This window comes from Aquarana catesbeiana, linkage group LG07 (genome assembly GCF_042186555.1).
Source record: "Aquarana catesbeiana isolate 2022-GZ linkage group LG07, ASM4218655v1, whole genome shotgun sequence".
Classification (NCBI taxonomy): domain Eukaryota; kingdom Metazoa; phylum Chordata; class Amphibia; order Anura; family Ranidae; genus Aquarana; species Aquarana catesbeiana.
Window position 1 is genome coordinate 10966904 of NC_133330.1, and position 15837 is coordinate 10982740.

The 15837-nt window shown below is 47.3% G+C and overlaps 1 protein-coding gene across 1 annotated transcript; it reads left to right on the forward strand.

Annotated features, from left to right (window-relative positions):
• Positions 1–1966: 1966 nt before the first annotated feature.
• LOC141102666 (twinfilin-2-A) lies at positions 1967–15630 on the forward strand (the record flags this gene model as incomplete). Its single annotated transcript, XM_073591578.1, is given in 8 exon segments — positions 1967–2044; positions 7013–7191; positions 7637–7732; positions 9001–9105; positions 9213–9338; positions 11117–11267; positions 13943–14064; positions 15308–15630. Coding segments are annotated over 8 exon segments (1025 nt in total), but the record flags the coding sequence as incomplete, so codon positions are not given.
• Positions 15631–15837: the final 207 nt, after the last annotated feature.

Here is a 15837-nt window from a genome sequence, read left to right on the forward strand (position 1 = left end):
AGTTGGTTGGTAGTTGATGTTGGTAGGTAGTTGTAGTTGGTTGGTAGTTGTAGTTGGTTGTAGTTGGTAGGTAGTTGATGTTGGTCGGTAGTTGATTTTGGTCGGTAGTTGATGTTGGTAGTTGTAGTTGGTTGGTAGTTGTAGTTGGTTGGTAGTTGTAGTTGGTAGGTAGTTGTAGTTGGTAGGTAGTTGTAGTTGGTAGGTAGTTGTAGTTGGTAGGTAGTTGTAGTTGGTAGGTAGTTGTAGTTGGTTGGTAGTTGTAGTTGGTTGTAGTTGGTAGGTAGTTGATGTTGGTCGGTAGTTGATTTTGGTCGGTAGTTGATGTTGGTAGTTGTAGTTGGTTGGTAGTTGTAGTTGGTTGGTAGTTGTAGTTGGTTGGTAGTTGTAGTTGGTTGGTAGTTGATGTTGGTAGGTAGTTGTAGTTGGTTGGTAGTTGATGTTGGTAGGTAGTTGTAGTTGGTTGGTAGTTGTAGTTGGTTGTAGTTGGTAGGTAGTTGATGTTGGTCGGTAGTTGATTTTGGTCGGTAGTTGATGTTGGTAGTTGTAGTTGGTTGGTAGTTGTAGTTGGTTGGTAGTTGTAGTTGGTAGGTAGTTGTAGTTGGTAGGTAGTTGTAGTTGGTAGGTAGTTGTAGTTGGTAGGTAGTTGTAGTTGGTAGGTAGTTGTAGTTGGTAGGTAGTTGTAGTTGGTTGGTAGTTGTAGTTGGTTGTAGTTGGTAGGTAGTTGATGTTGGTCGGTAGTTGATGTTGGTCGGTAGTTGATTTTGGTCGGTAGTTGATGTTGGTAGTTGTAGTTGGTTGGTAGTTGTAGTTGGTTGGTAGTTGTAGTTGGTTGGTAGTTGTAGTTGGTTGGTAGTTGATGTTGGTAGGTAGTTGTAGTTGGTTGGTAGTTGATGTTGGTAGGTAGTTGTAGTTGGTTGGTAGTTGTAGTTGGTTGTAGTTGGTAGGTAGTTGATGTTGGTCGGTAGTTGATTTTGGTCGGTAGTTGATGTTGGTAGTTGTAGTTGGTTGGTAGTTGTAGTTGGTTGGTAGTTGTAGTTGGTTGGTAGTTGTAGTTGGTTGGTAGTTGATGTTGGTAGGTAGTTGTAGTTGGTTGGTAGTTGATGTTGGTAGGTAGTTGTAGTTGGTTGGTAGTTGTAGTTGGTTGGTAGTTGTAGTTGGTTGGTAGTTGATGTTGGTAGGTAGTTGTAGTTGGTAGGTAGTTGTAGTTGGTAGTTGTAGTTGAGTTTAGTAATCACACCCCAATGGTGATCGTACATAGCGTTCTGTCGGACAGGCCTGCCCCCCCCGCTTTGTCCTTGCCGGTGATGTCACAGGTCATTGTTCCCGGCATTAATTCCCGGCTTTGCATTGCGCGGTGGTCCGGTCTTTGTGGACAGACATACATGGCGGGATGGTCCTGTGTGTGGTGGTGTTTGTCTCATAGGTTATTACAAGCCACGCTCTCGGGGTCACCTTCGATGACTAGCGCGCTATTTCTGTGCACACAGCGGCCGTGTCACAAGGCTTTGTAAAGTGGTGACAGGGTCCCGGGAACTGAGCTGTAAACAGGAACACTGACGGCAAACATTCCAACCGGTGACTTTGGTCAATAAAAGAGAGACGTTTGCCTAAATGTAACGTGCAAAAGTGATGTAAAAAGTTACCAAATAAAAGGGAATTTGTTTGGCATCTTTAATGACCCAGTGACGGGCCTTGTTTATTCTGTGCACAGGATGGATGTTGTGTATTATGCAGACGGTTACCAGGCCCCCCCCTCCACCCTCCCTCCTCAGAGCCTAGGCTATATTTGGGAGGTTATGCTGTCAGGGAGATGATCAAGTTTAGCACATGTTCTCATCCAGTATTCCCCATTAGTTGCTGATCCACCGCAGACGGCCAGAAGTTCTCCCCTCTCAAGTGTCATCCCAGAGGCCTTTCCATTCTCCTCTTTCTGCTTTACTTACCGGCATGTTTTTGGTTCTTCTAGCCACATCAGAGTTGAAGGAGTTCTTTGCCAAGGCGCGGAATGGATCCATTCGGCTTATAAAAGTGGTCATCCAAGATGGTGAGTGTTATCCTGAGGGGATGGTGAGGGTGCATGGGTGAAGAATGCTATAGGAAGAGACTCGTGGAAGATGAAGGACAGGGCATGAAGGGACTCGTGGATGGAGAGGGGACAGGAAGGAACTCATAAGTGGAGAGCAGGACAGGAAAGGAATCATAGATGAACAACAGGACAGGAAGGGACTCCTAGATGGACAGGACAGGAAGGGACTCCTAGATGGACAGGACAGGAAGAGACTCCTAGATGGACAGGACAGGAAGAGACTCCTAGATGGACAGGACAGGAAGAGACTCCTAGATGGACAGGAAGAGACTCCTAGATGGACAGGAAGGGACTCCTAGATGGACAGGAAGGGACTCCTAGATGAAGAACAGGAAGGCACTCCTAGATGAAGAACAGGAGAGGAGGGGACTCCTATATGAAGGACAGGACAGAAAGGGACTCCTAGATGGACAGGAAGGAATCATAGATGAAGAACACGACAGGAAGGGACTCATGGATGGAGAGGGGGACAGGAAGGAACTCATGGATGGAGAGGGGGACAGGAAGGAACTCGTGGATGGAGAGGGGGACAGGAAGGAACTCGTGGATGGAGAGGGGGACAGGAAGGAACTCGTGGATGGAGAGGGGGACAGGAAGGAACTCGTGGATGGAGAGGGGGACAGGAAGGAACTCGTGGATGGAGAGGGGGACAGGAAGGAACTCGTGGATGGAGAGGGGGACAGGAAGGAACTCGTGGATGGAGAGGGGGACAGGAAGGAACTCGTGGATGGAGAGGGGGACAGGAAGGAACTCGTGGATGGAGAGGGGGACAGGAAGGAACTCGTGGATGGAGAGGGGGACAGGAAGGAACTCGTGGATGGAGAGGGGGACAGGAAGAAACTCGTGGATGGAGAGGGGGACAGGAAGAAACTCGTGGATGGAGAGGGGGACAGGAAGAAACTCCTGGATGGAGAGGGGGACAGGAAGGAACTCCTGGATGAAGAACAGGACAGGAGGGGACTTACAGATTAAGAAGAGGACAGGTAGGAAGTTATGGATTGAGAGGGGACAGTGAAGCGCCATGACATGGGAACAGTGTGGGTCCCATAGGTAAAAAGATGGTAAAGGGTTGTTGGAAAGAGAGAACATGTTGAGGGACTGTGGATTGTGAGGGAAGGGGGAAAGGTTCAGGGATAGAGAGGAGACATTGAGGAGCAGTGGGTTGATGAGAGGGCCATGAATGGTTATGGATCAGTGACTGGGCCTCAGATGGGGAGTAGATAGATGTCAGTGAAAGGCCCATGGATAGAGAGGGGAGGGTAAGGGGGGATGTAGAGAGGGCATGGTGTAAAGGTGATGAATAGAGTATGGTGTAGAAGGAGGATGGAAAGGATGTAAGGTAGTGGACAGATTGTGTGGGAACTATGGATGAAGAGGGAACATTTAGGAGACAATGGATTAAGTGAGAACAACGAGGGCACCATGGATAGAGAGGATGGTGAGGGGGCGATGGAACAGATAGTGGTGGAGAGATGATGGATAGAGATGGGAAAAGGATGAGGTGATGGATGGAAAGGGAACAGTAATTAAGTGATGGATAGTGAGAGGACAGTGGGTGGAGAGGGAACAATGAGAGGACAATGGATGGGAAGGGGACTGTTAGAGTGATAGATGGAGAGGACATGGTGAGGGTAATGTGGATAGAGAGGAGATGAAAATGAAGAGATGGATAAAGTTGGGACAATGGGTGGAGAGGGAACACTGAGTAGGTGATAGATCGAGAGGACATGGAAGAGGGGAGAGTAATGGGGACATGGATGTAGATGGGAGGGACCATGAATGGAGAGGGGACATTGAAATATTTCAGATTGAGAGGACATGATGAGTGGAATATGGATGGAGAGGGAACAATGATCGTAAAGGGGTTGTTGAGAGAGTGGTAGATGAAATGGACATTGTGTGGGGTCTATGGATGGGGGGAATATGATGAAGGGAATGTGGATGAAGAAGGGACAGTGAAGGGGAAATGGCTAAAAGATGGGACTATGGATGGAGAGGGGACAGTGTTGGGGAGATGGATGGAGATAAGACTATGGCTGGAGAGGGAACAATGGATATAGAGGGGACGGTGAGAGAATGATAAATGGGAGAGGACATGATGGGGGACATGATGAAGAGACAGCGATGGGGAGATGGGTAACGAGGGGACAGTTAGGGGACAATGGATGGAGAGGGGAACAGTGATTGGGAGACAGAGCTAGGACAATGGATTGAGAGGGGACATTGAGGAGGTGATAGTTTGAGAAGACATGGTGAGAGCAATATGGATGGGGAGGGAATAGTAATGGGGAGATGAATGGAGATGGAACTGTTGATGGAGAGGACATGATGAGGGGACAGTGATGGGCAGATGGATGTAGAGGGGATGGTGAAAGTGTTATAGATGGAGAGGACGTGATGAGGGGAATATGGATGGAGAAGTGTCAGTGATGGGCAGATGGATAGAGATGGGATTGTAGATGGAGAGGGAATGGTGATGGATATAGAGGGGGTGGTGCGAGAGTGGTAGATGTAGAGGACATGGTATGGGGACTATAGATGGGAAGATTAATGGAGGGGACATAATGAAGGGAATAACAGTGATAGGGAGATGGATAGAGATGGAACTGTGGATGGAGAGGGAACAATGAGGGCGTGATGGATCAAGAGGATATGCTGAGGGGACAATGTTGTGGAAATGGATGGAAAGGGAATATGGGGGTAGCAGTTTCTGTTAAAATGTGTAGGAGTTAGGGGACAATGGATGGAGAGGGGAACAGTGATTGGGAGACAGAGCTAGGACAATGGATTGAGAGGGGACATTGAGGAGGTGATAGTTTGAGAAGACATGGTGAGAGCAATATGGATGGGGAGGGAATAGTAATGGGGAGATGAATGGAGATGGAACTGTTGATGGAGAGGACATGATGAGGGGACAATGATGGGCAGATGGTTGTAGAGGGGATGGTGAAAGTGTTATAGATGGAGAGGACGTGATGAGGGGGTGATGGATCAAGAGGATATGCTGAGGGGACAGTGTTGTGGAAATGGATGGAAAGGGAATAGCGAAGAAAAGATGGATAGAAGGGAAATGGGGAGAGAGAGATGGATGGGGGGAGTAGTTTCTGTTAAAATGTGTGAAGTAGCAGGAACTGTCCCTAGTGGATAATTTACCCGGAATTTAGGTAACTTTGCAGAGGCCTCTCGGTGTGGATAAAACAAGTGTTGTAGATCACAGAAAACTCAGATACAATCCCATCCAGTGTATAATAAATGAATGTCTGAGTCAATACAAAAGGTATATGGAGTACAAAATGGGGATACCCCTTAACTTAATTTTTATTATTTTCCAAAACCGGGGTGGAATTGGAATGGGAATTTGTTTGTCTGTACGGACCCGTTCTTTGTAGTCAGTGTTGTATTACCACCAGATGAGAATTCTTCCATCCAATGAGAATCCTTCCCCCAGCACAGCCGCCTGTAATGAGGGTGATTAAGTTGTTGTTAAAATTCTCAGCAGTCCAGGGAAGTGAGGAGCCTGTAATCCCTCTGACATGGATGACCTTATGACCGGAGAAGTTCCCGGGGAAAGTCACCCTCTTGGGGCTGATTATAGGACTGAAGCCAATCTTGGGGATGATTATAGGACTGAAGCCAATTATTTTGGAACTTTCCAACTCCTTAAACCAAATGTCAGAGAAAAATTATTAAAACACCCGTAGTGCATCTCTGCAATGCATGAACATTTCTCTTTGTTTTATTCCTTTACAAAAACCCTGTAAGTACAGAAGGACCCCTTTTATTTATATATATATATATATATATATATATATATATATATATATATATATTTATATATATATATATATATATATATATTCTCTAAAGATAAGTGCAGGAGTATTTGATTTTATTAGGAGAAATATACCCATTGATTTGTCAGAAAGGGGCAAATCCTAAGGTCTGTTGTTTGCAAACAGTGGTCATTGAAGATGGTGATTTTATCCCAAGGGGACATGGATGGTGAGGGGTTGGTGAGGGGGCCGTGGATGGTGAGGGGGCCATGGATGGAGAGGCATTGATGAGCAGACCATGGGTGGAGAGGAGTTGGTGAGGAGGCCATGGGTGGAGAGGGGTTGGTGAGGAGGCCATGGGTGGAGAGGAGTTGGTGAGGAGGCCATGGATGGAGAGGGGTTGGTGAGGAGGCCATGGATGGAGAGGGGTTGGTGAGGAGGCCATGGGTGGAGAGGGGTTGGTGACCAGACCATGGATGGAGAGGGGTTGGTGAGGAGGCAATGGAGGGAGAGGGGTTGGTTAGGAGGCCATGGATGAAGAGGGGTTGGTGAGGAGACCATGGATGGAGAGGGGTTGGTGAGGAGGCCATGGATGGAGAGGGGTTGGTGAGGAGGCCATGGATGGAGAGGGGTTGGTGAGGAGGCCATGGATGGAGAGGGGTTGGTGAGGAGGCCATGGATGGAGAGGGGTTGGTGAGGAGGCCATGGATGGAGAGGGGTTGGTGAGGAGGCCATGGATGGAGAGGGGTTGGTGAGGAGGCCATGGAGGGAGAGGGGTTGGTGAGGAGGCCATGGAGGGAGAGGGGTTGGTGAGGAGGCCATGGATGGAGAGGGGTTGGTGAGGAGGCCATGGATGGAGAGGGGTTGGTGAGGAGGCCATGGAGGGAGAGGGGTTGGTGAGGAGGCCATGGATGGAGAGGGGAGAGTGAAGGGTCCATGGAGGAAGAGGGGAGAGTGAAGGGTCCATGGGACTGCAGAGACTGTAGTGAGAAACATGATGGGTGGTAGCGTAAGTGGAGCAAGTAATTAAGGTGCAATCACCCAGTATTACAAGATGAGGCAGATAGCCATGCTGGGATCAGTCCTCCTGCAGCAGGACGGTACATGGGAATGGTAAATCGGTAATGGTGTCTGTTGTTTCCCCTCCGTGCAGAGCAGCTGGTGTTGGGCGCACACAAGGACCTCCGACATAACTGGGACCAAGACTACGACACTTTCATCCTCCCGCTGCTGGACGACACGCAGCCATGCTACATCCTCTACCGCCTGGACAGCCAGAATGCACAGGGATTCGAGTGGCTCTTCCTGTCATGGTCACCCGATCACTCCCCGGTACGTTCCCAGACTCCTCCCCCACCAAGACGCAGACACAAAGTTCTGTTCTTTGTGCGTCTCCAAAGTTGCACAAACTCGCTGACTTGCCACCGCCACCATTCTCTATGCACACCACAAATCCCAGAATCTCACAGTCCATCTCAGGTGTAAGAAAGCTAGCAAGCTACAGTCCTACAGTGTGGACCATGGGGAACAAATGTAGCCAATAACAGCAGCAAATAAGCCAAAAGAAATCCGGAGGAGGCTGAGAGCTGGATTCTGTTGCAAAAATGTTTTCTTTGACTTTTCAATATTATAGATTTCAGAATTCAGTGAGGTTTGATGGAGAGGAAGTCAGCTATGTATCTGGAAATGTCTTCCCTAACCCCCCCACCCAGGACCAGACCTTTGCTCTGAAAAACTCCAGAGACAAACATAACATTCATTATTGCATCGTTGACAGGTGCGGCTGAAGATGTTATACGCGGCAACCAGGATGACTGTGAAGAAAGAGTTCGGAGGAGGACACATCAAAGATGAAATGTTTGGGACGCTAAAGGTTAGTGCGCATGGGCCGTGCTCTCTTCTCATGTTACCACCAGTCCAGTAGCGTTGTCCTGTCTTGGTCTCTGTGTGTAGACAAGTAGAGGTAAAGGAATAGGTCCAACTAAGGTCCATAAAGTGGTCCAACAAAAGTCCATCAGGTGGCCCAACAAAGGTCCATCGGTTGTCCCAACAAGGGCCCATCGGGTGGCCTGACCAAAGGTCCATCGGGTGGCCCGACCAAAGGCCCATCGGGTGGCCCGACCAAAGGCCCATCGGGTGGCCCGACCATGGGTCCATCGGGTGGCCCGACCATGGGTCCATCGGGTGGCCCGACCATGGGTCCATCGGGTGGCCCGACCATGGGTCCATCGGGTGGCCCGACCATGGGTCCATCGGGTGGCCCGACCATGGGTCCATCGGGTGGCCCGACCAAAGGCCCATCGGGTGGCCCGACCAAAGGCCCATCGGGTGGCCCGACCATGGGTCCATCGGGTGGCCCGACCATGGGTCCATCGGGTGGCCCGACCATGGGTCCATCGGGTGGCCCGGCCATGGGTCCATCGGGTGGCCCGGCCATGGGTCCATCGGGTGGCCCGGCCATGGGTCCATCGGGTGGCCCGGCCATGGGTCCATCGGGTGGCCCGGCCATAGGTCCATCGGGTGGCCCGGCCATAGGTCCATCGGGTGGCCCGGCCAAAGGTCCATCGGGTGGCCCGGCCAAAGGTCCATCGGGTGGCCCGACAAACGCTCGTCAGGTCGTCCAACAATGGTTCATCAGATGGTGGGAAGGAACCATGTAGCTCGCTTTTCTGGTACAATATTTATTGTAATAAGCATAACATCTTGACAAATATTCACCCATGCAGGGGTACAGGATAATGAACATAGCAGGAAGGTGCGGACTGGAGAAGTCCGATCAAAGAAGTTTTATAAGTAGTCATGTAGCTCACTTTTCATGTATCTATTTACAAGTCATGTGATAAATAAGTCCTGACTGAAGTCTGGGCCGTTTGTCCTTTTGTCTGGGCTGTCTGTGGTCCACATCTTCTATGTTGTGGGCACTCCCTAATTTAGAGACTCCGGCACACAAGATCTCACCTCTGACTATGAGAACCCATTAGTGGTTTGTCCAGAATCCACTAAACATTGAATGATCAGCTGTGGGTGGAGCGCACCTCACACCTATAGAAAGGCCGGGTCACTACTGAACTGAGGGTGTTGTATTGGATCTGTAGATATCTCCGCATTTCCAGGATGTAACTGTGTTTCTCTGCGTGGCAGGAAGAAGTTGCTTTCAACGGGTACCAAAAACACGTCTCTTCTTGTGCTGCGCCAGCGCCCCTTACCGCAGCCGAGCGGGAACTGCAGCAGATCAAGATAAACGAGGTGAGCGTTGGGTCAAGGGGTGGGGGGGTGGGGGGGGGCGGAGGAGGGGGAGGGGTGTCAGTGAGAGCAGTGTGGCATTCCTCTTCCCTGACTACGTCTTTCTGCAGGTGAAGACGGAGATCAGTGTGGAGAGCAAACAGCAGACTCTGCAGGGGCTGTCCTTCCCGCTCAGGCCGGAGGCGGAGCAAGCCGTCCAGCTGCTGAAACAGAAGAAGATCAACTACATCCAATTGGTGAGTCACAGACCTCCCTGGCCGGGTTATGGCACAAGAATCTGCATTTGTTTTTGTTTTATTTAGTTTTTGGGTTTTTTTAGTTTATTTTTTTATATTCAATTTTTTTTTATTATATTTATATATGGTGATTGGCGAATCTTGTTAAATATGAAGGGCAAATCTTCTTTGCAAATTCTGTAAAATACAGACGGATGAATGTCCAGCGAACAATCTGTTATCAATTATTCCCATCGAGTGGCTCATGGTAGCCTTGTACTTTATATGGAAAGAGCATAATGCGCCACCTGGTGGCTACAAGGAAGAATGCACCACAGGATTATAATATAATTCTAATATAATATAGTATCCTTTTTCATTTTTCTTCATTTGGTCTTGGCCCCAATATAGAAAATAGGTACAAACCAAACCCCAGTACATTCACTTTAACCGCTTCCATAATGGGCCAATTCTGGCATTCCTCTGCTACATGTTTTATATATACATCCAATCAAGAGCCGGGACCCCGTGCAGAGGGACAGGGCGTCTCTGGCATGGGAATTACAAGGCTCAGGTAAATAGAATCTAAGTAATCTAAACAAAAACAAAAAAAAAAACTTACCAAAAAATTAATAAATAAAAAATAAACAAAAACTAATGCAGATTTTGTGCTATAACCCAGGCTGGGAGCTCAAAATATATCTAAAAAGATAAAAGTAAAACATAGCTAATAAAACAAACAACTATTATCACTAAAAAAATGAAAGTATAAAACAAATTAAAAAATAAATAAATATATAAAAAAAAATGCAAATATATTGATAATCTAAAACTAATATATACATTTTTTTTTTTTTTTTTTTTTAGCAGAGATCCTAGCGAATAAAATGGTGGTCATTGCAATTTTCTATTTCACGCGGTATTTGTGCGGGAGTTTTTCAAATGCGATTGTTTTAAAAAAAAAAATGTTGTGAATTAAAAAAAAAAAACACTTAAGTTTGCCCAATTTTTTTTTTTTTTTGTTTAATGTAAAAGATGATGTTACACTATGTAAATAGATACCCAACATTTCATGTTTTGAAATTGCGCATACTTGTGGAGTGGCGCCAAACTTCGGTACTTAAAAATTTCCATAGGCGACGCTTTAAAAATGTTTACCAGGTTTGAGTTACAGAGGAGGTCTGGGTTCGCGGTGATACCTCACATGTGTGGTTTGAACGCCATCTACAAATGCGGGCGCGACCTAAGTATGCGTTCACTTCTGCATGCGAACACACGTGGATGAGGGCACTTTCAATTTTTTTTTTTTTTTTTTTATTGTTTAATTTATTTTTACCTTTCCCTTTTAAAAAAATGTTTTTTGATCGCTTTTATTCCTTTTACAATGAATTTTTACAATGAATGTAAGCATGACAGGTCCTCTATACGGAGAGATCGGAGGTCCATAAGACCCAACATCTCTTATCTTAGGCTGGAAAGCCTGAGAGCAAAAATAAAATTTTTCCCAGCAAAAAAACGTCAGTTTATATCTGCCGGTGCCGGAAGTGATGTCATGACGTCACTTCCGGCCCCCGAGGGTCATAGAGATGGCCGGGGACCATCTTGTCACAAGTCAGCTCTATGGTAAACCGCCGCCACTGGCGTTTTTATTCTCCGGCTCCCCGATCACACGGGCGAGATGGGAGAAGCACCGGAGGGCGGCGGCGAGGGGGTGGGGGGTGTTTCTTCCCGTTGTTGTCTTCTAGTTGGCTTGTTGTGTGTTTTTTCTTTTGTTTGAGAGCTTTCTCTTAATTTTTCAGAAATTAGATATAGAAAAGGAAACCATCGACCTGGTCCACACCAAACACACAGACATCCAAGATCTGCCAAGCAGAATCCCCAAAGACACAGCGCGCTATCACTTCTTCCTGTACAAACACTCCCATGAAGGGGACTACCTGGAGTCTATAGGTAAGTTAGGGGTGTAAGTAGAGGGCATTGGGTAAGTGAAAGGTATAGGGTAAGTGGGGTGCATAGGATAATCAGGGGAGTATATGGTAATTAGTGGGGTTTGGGGTAAGTGGAGGGTATAGGGTAATCAGTGTAGTGTTTAGGGTAAGTGAGTGGTATAGGGTAATTTGTGGGGTTTAGGGTAAGTAGAGGGTATAGGGTAAGTGGGATGTATAAGGTAATCCATGGGATTTAGGGTATGTGGGTGGTATAGGGTAAATGGAGGGTATAGGGTAGGTGGGATGCATAGGGTAATCAGTGGAGTTTAGGGTAAGTGGAGGGTATAGGGTAAGTGTGATGTATAAGGTAATCCGTGGGGTTTAGGGTAAGTGGAGGGTATAAGGTAATCGGTGGGGTTTGGGGTAAGTGGAGGGTATAGGGTAAGTGGGATGTATAGGGTAAGTGGGTGGTATAGTGTAATTCGTGGGGTTTCGAGTAAGTGGAGGGTAAGTGGAGGGTATAGGGTAATCAGTGGAGGGTATAGGGTAAGTGGAGGGTATAGGGTAATCAGTGGAGGGTATAGGGTAGGTGGAGGGTTTAGGGTAATTCGTGGGGTTTAGGGTAAGTGGAGGGTATAAGGTAATCGGTGGGGTTTGGGGTAAGTGGAGGGTATAGGGTAATCAGTGGAGGGTGGAGGGTATAGGGTAATCAGTGGAGGGTATAGGGTAATCAGTGGAGGGTATAGGGTAATCAGTGGAGGGTATAGGGTAACCAGTGGAGTGTTTAGGGTAAGTGGAGGGTATAGGGCAATCAGTGGAGGGTTTAGGGTACGTGGAGGGTATAGGGTAATCAGGGGAGGGTATAGGGTAATCAGGGGAGGGTTTAGGGTAATCAGTGGAGGGTTTAGGGTAAGTGGAGGGTTTAGGGTAAGTGGAGGGTATAGGGTAATCAGTGGAGGGTTTAGGGTAAGTGGAGGGTTTAGGGTAATCAGTGGAGGGTTTAGGGTAATCAGTGGAGGGTATAGGGTAATCAGTGGAGGGTATAGGGTAATCAGTGGAGGGTATAGGGTAATCAGTGGAGGGTATAGGGTAATTAGTGGAGGGTATAGGGTAATTAGTGGAGGGTATAGGGTAATTAGTGGAGGGTATAGGGTAGGTGGAGGGTTTAGGGTAATTTGTGGGGTTTAGGGTAAGTGGAGGGTATAAGGTAATCGGTGGGGTTTGGGGTAAGTGGAGGGTATAGGGTAATCAGTGGAGGGTTTAGGGTAATCAGTGGAGGGTTTAGGGTAAGTGGAGGGTATAGGGTAAGTGGAGGGTATAGGGTAATCAGTGGAGGGTATAGGGTAATCAGTGGAGGGTATAGGGTAATCAGTGGAGGGTATAGGGTAATCAGTGGAGGGTACAGGGTAATCAGTGGAGGGTACAGGGTAATCAGTGGAGGGTATAGGGTAATCAGTGGAGGGTATAGGGTAATCAGTGGAGGGTATAGGGTAATCAGTGGAGGGTATAGGGCAATCAGTGGAGGGTATAGGGCAATCAGTGGAGGGTATAGGGCAATCAGTGGAGGGTATAGGGTAATCAGTGGAGGGTATAGGGTAATCAGTGGAGGGTATAGGGCAATCAGTGGAGGGTATAGGGTAAGTGGAGGGTACAGGGTAATCAGTGGAGGGTATAGGGTAATCAGTGGGGTATAGGGTAATCAGTGGAGGGTACATGGTAATCAGTGGAGGGTATAGGGTAATCAGTGGAGGGTATAGGGTAATCAGTGGAGGGTATAGGGTAATCAGTGGAGGGTATAGGGTAATCAGTGGAGGGTATAGGGTAATCAGTGGGGTATAGGGTAATCAGTGGAGGGTATAGGGTAATCAGTGGGGTATAGGGTAATCAGTGGAGGGTATAGGGTAATCAGTGGAGGGTTTAGGGTAAGTGGAGGGTATAAGGTAATCGGTGGGGTTTGGGGTAAGTGGAGGGTATAGGGTAAGTGGAGGGTATAGGGTAAGTGGAGGGTTTAGGGTAATCAGTGGAGGGTATAGCGTAATCAGTGGAGGGTATAGGGTAATCAGTGGAGGGTTTAGGGTAAGTGGAGGGTATAGGGTAATCAGTGGAGGGTTTAGGGTAATCAGTGGAGGGTTTAGGGTAATCAGTGGAGGGTATAGGGTAATCAGTGGAGGGTATAGGGTAATCAGTGGAGGGTATAGGGTAATCAGTGGAGGGTATAGGGTAATCAGTGGAGGGTTTAGGGTAATCAGTGGAGGGTTTAGGGTAATCAGTGGAGGGTATAGGGTAATTAGTGGAGGGTATAGGGTAATTAGTGGAGGGTATAGGGTAATTAGTGGAGGGTATAGGGTAATTAGTGGAGGGTATAGGGTAATCAGTGGAGGGTATAGGGTAAGTGGAGGGTACAGGGTAATCAGTGGAGGGTTTAGGGTAAGTGGAGGGTATAGGTGCAGTAAGTGATGGATCTGAGTATTCTCAGTCATCAGAGGAGATACATACGTGATAATGGGGTTCACATAGAACTATAGAAGAAAAGTTTGCTCGGAGCAGTTCAGTTCAGAAGATGTATCGGGAAGGGATTGATGACCCGGGAGGAAGTCGTATTTTCGGGGGTGGGGGGAGGGGCTGTACTTGTCGGATTTCCTCTGGCCATGTATTTCCGGTCTCCTGGAGTCATACATTTGATTCTTTTGCTCGCAGTGTTCATCTACTCCATGCCGGGATACAAGTGCAGTATAAAGGAGCGCATGCTGTACTCCAGCTGTAAGAACCGTCTCCTGGAGTCCGTGGAGCAGGAATTCCAGCTGGACATCGCCAAGAAGGTAACATTGCAGGATGAACATTCCCGGGGGGGGGGGGGGGGGGGTTGGGGTTTGATTTAAATTTTTTTTTTTTTTTTTTTTTTTTTACTTATTTTATTAACATTTTTATTGTTTTTTTTTTAAATGTAGTATTATTTATGTTCATTTATTTTATTATGTAAATGTTTCCTTTTTTTTTTAATTTGTATTTATTGATTTAAATGTATTGGAATATTTATTTATTGATTTAAATGTATTGGAATATTTATTTATTGATTTAAATGTATTGGAATATTTATTTATTGATTTAAATGTATTGGAATTACAAGGGAGACTAACAGCCCCCTTTGTGATAGCGTTGGACAGGTGACAGGTCCTCTTTATGGAGACATCAGGGGTCTATTAGACCCCCGATGTCTCCCCTGCACTAATCAAGCACAGATGATAAATGACGGCTCTGATGGTGATTTTGTCATTTCTGGAATCATTCACCGGGGGGGGGAGTGGGGGGGGGGACGCATGTTCCTCCATCTTTTTTGTGGGCAGTAGTTGCACTTACCGTGGTCCTGGACTGATTGGGCGGCTGTAAAGCCATCGCTTTTACAGGAAAGCTGGTCACTGGCCTTGATCCTGGTATAACCAATCCCTGACCAGGACATTTTAATACAAACATCGGCAATTGGTTAAATCTAGCAGGTCTGAAGATCTTTAGGCCCCAATCCTTGGTGGTTCCCATGTAGGACCCTCCCCCAGCATAAATATTTTCACATAGTAAATCATACACTTAAAGTGATTGTAAAGGGTTTTTTTTTTTTTTAAATAACAAAACATGTCATACTTACCTCCTCTGCGGAAGTGTTTTGTACAGAGCGGTCCCGGTCCTCCTTTTCTGGGGTCCCCCGGTGGCGCTCCAGGCTCCTCCTTCACATAGGGTGTTCCTACGAACAAGAGACATTAATTTCTGTTATTTTGGAACATCTATTGGTTTGACTGACCTCCAGGCCTTCCAAATACCTCCATGTAGAACAAGGAGATCAACTGTCTCCATGACAGTCCTAGAACCCCAAGAACCGCCGCCTGTCCCTGCTACGTATTTTCTTGCGACGTCATTGTTGCAAGTGAACCTGTTTATTATATAAGGAGCCTAAAATTCCCCTATAAGCACTTAGTATTGTCATTTAATAGGCAGTGATCTATCATGCCTGTTGGCTTTAAGCCTTTGTAGAAGTGATACATTGTGTCTTCTTTCTCTTCCGTCTCTTAGATTGAAATAGAAGACGGGTCTGAATTGACGTCGGAGTTCCTCTACGACGAAGTCCACCCCAAACAACACGCCTTCAAACAGGCCTTCGCCAAGCCCAAGGGACCCGCAGGGAAGCGCGGCCAAAAGCGCCTTATCAAAGGCCCCGGGGAGAACGGAGAGGACAGCTAAAAGGAGGCCAATCCCACCCTGACCTGGGCTTCCGTTCGATCGGCAGGATTGGGCCCGCGCCGCGTGCGAGGTCCTCCGTTGGGTTATTTGTTTTTGCTTCCTCCGCGATATGGCAGGTTGGGTTTGGTGTGGTTGGGCCCCCAGGAAACCTCTGCCCCCCTCCCCCCCCCCCATCCTCCTCCTTTTTTGTTTTTTTCCGCTCTCGTGGCTTGCTCCATTCGGGTAAATCCTTTCTTTTTTTTCTTCTTTTGTAAAACTTTCTGCTTTTGTTTACGCCAGAATGATGTGGGAGCTGGTGAAAATCTTCCCGCGCATGCTCATTTCATGGAGATGCTTTGACGTGCCTCTTCCTTTGTACAAAT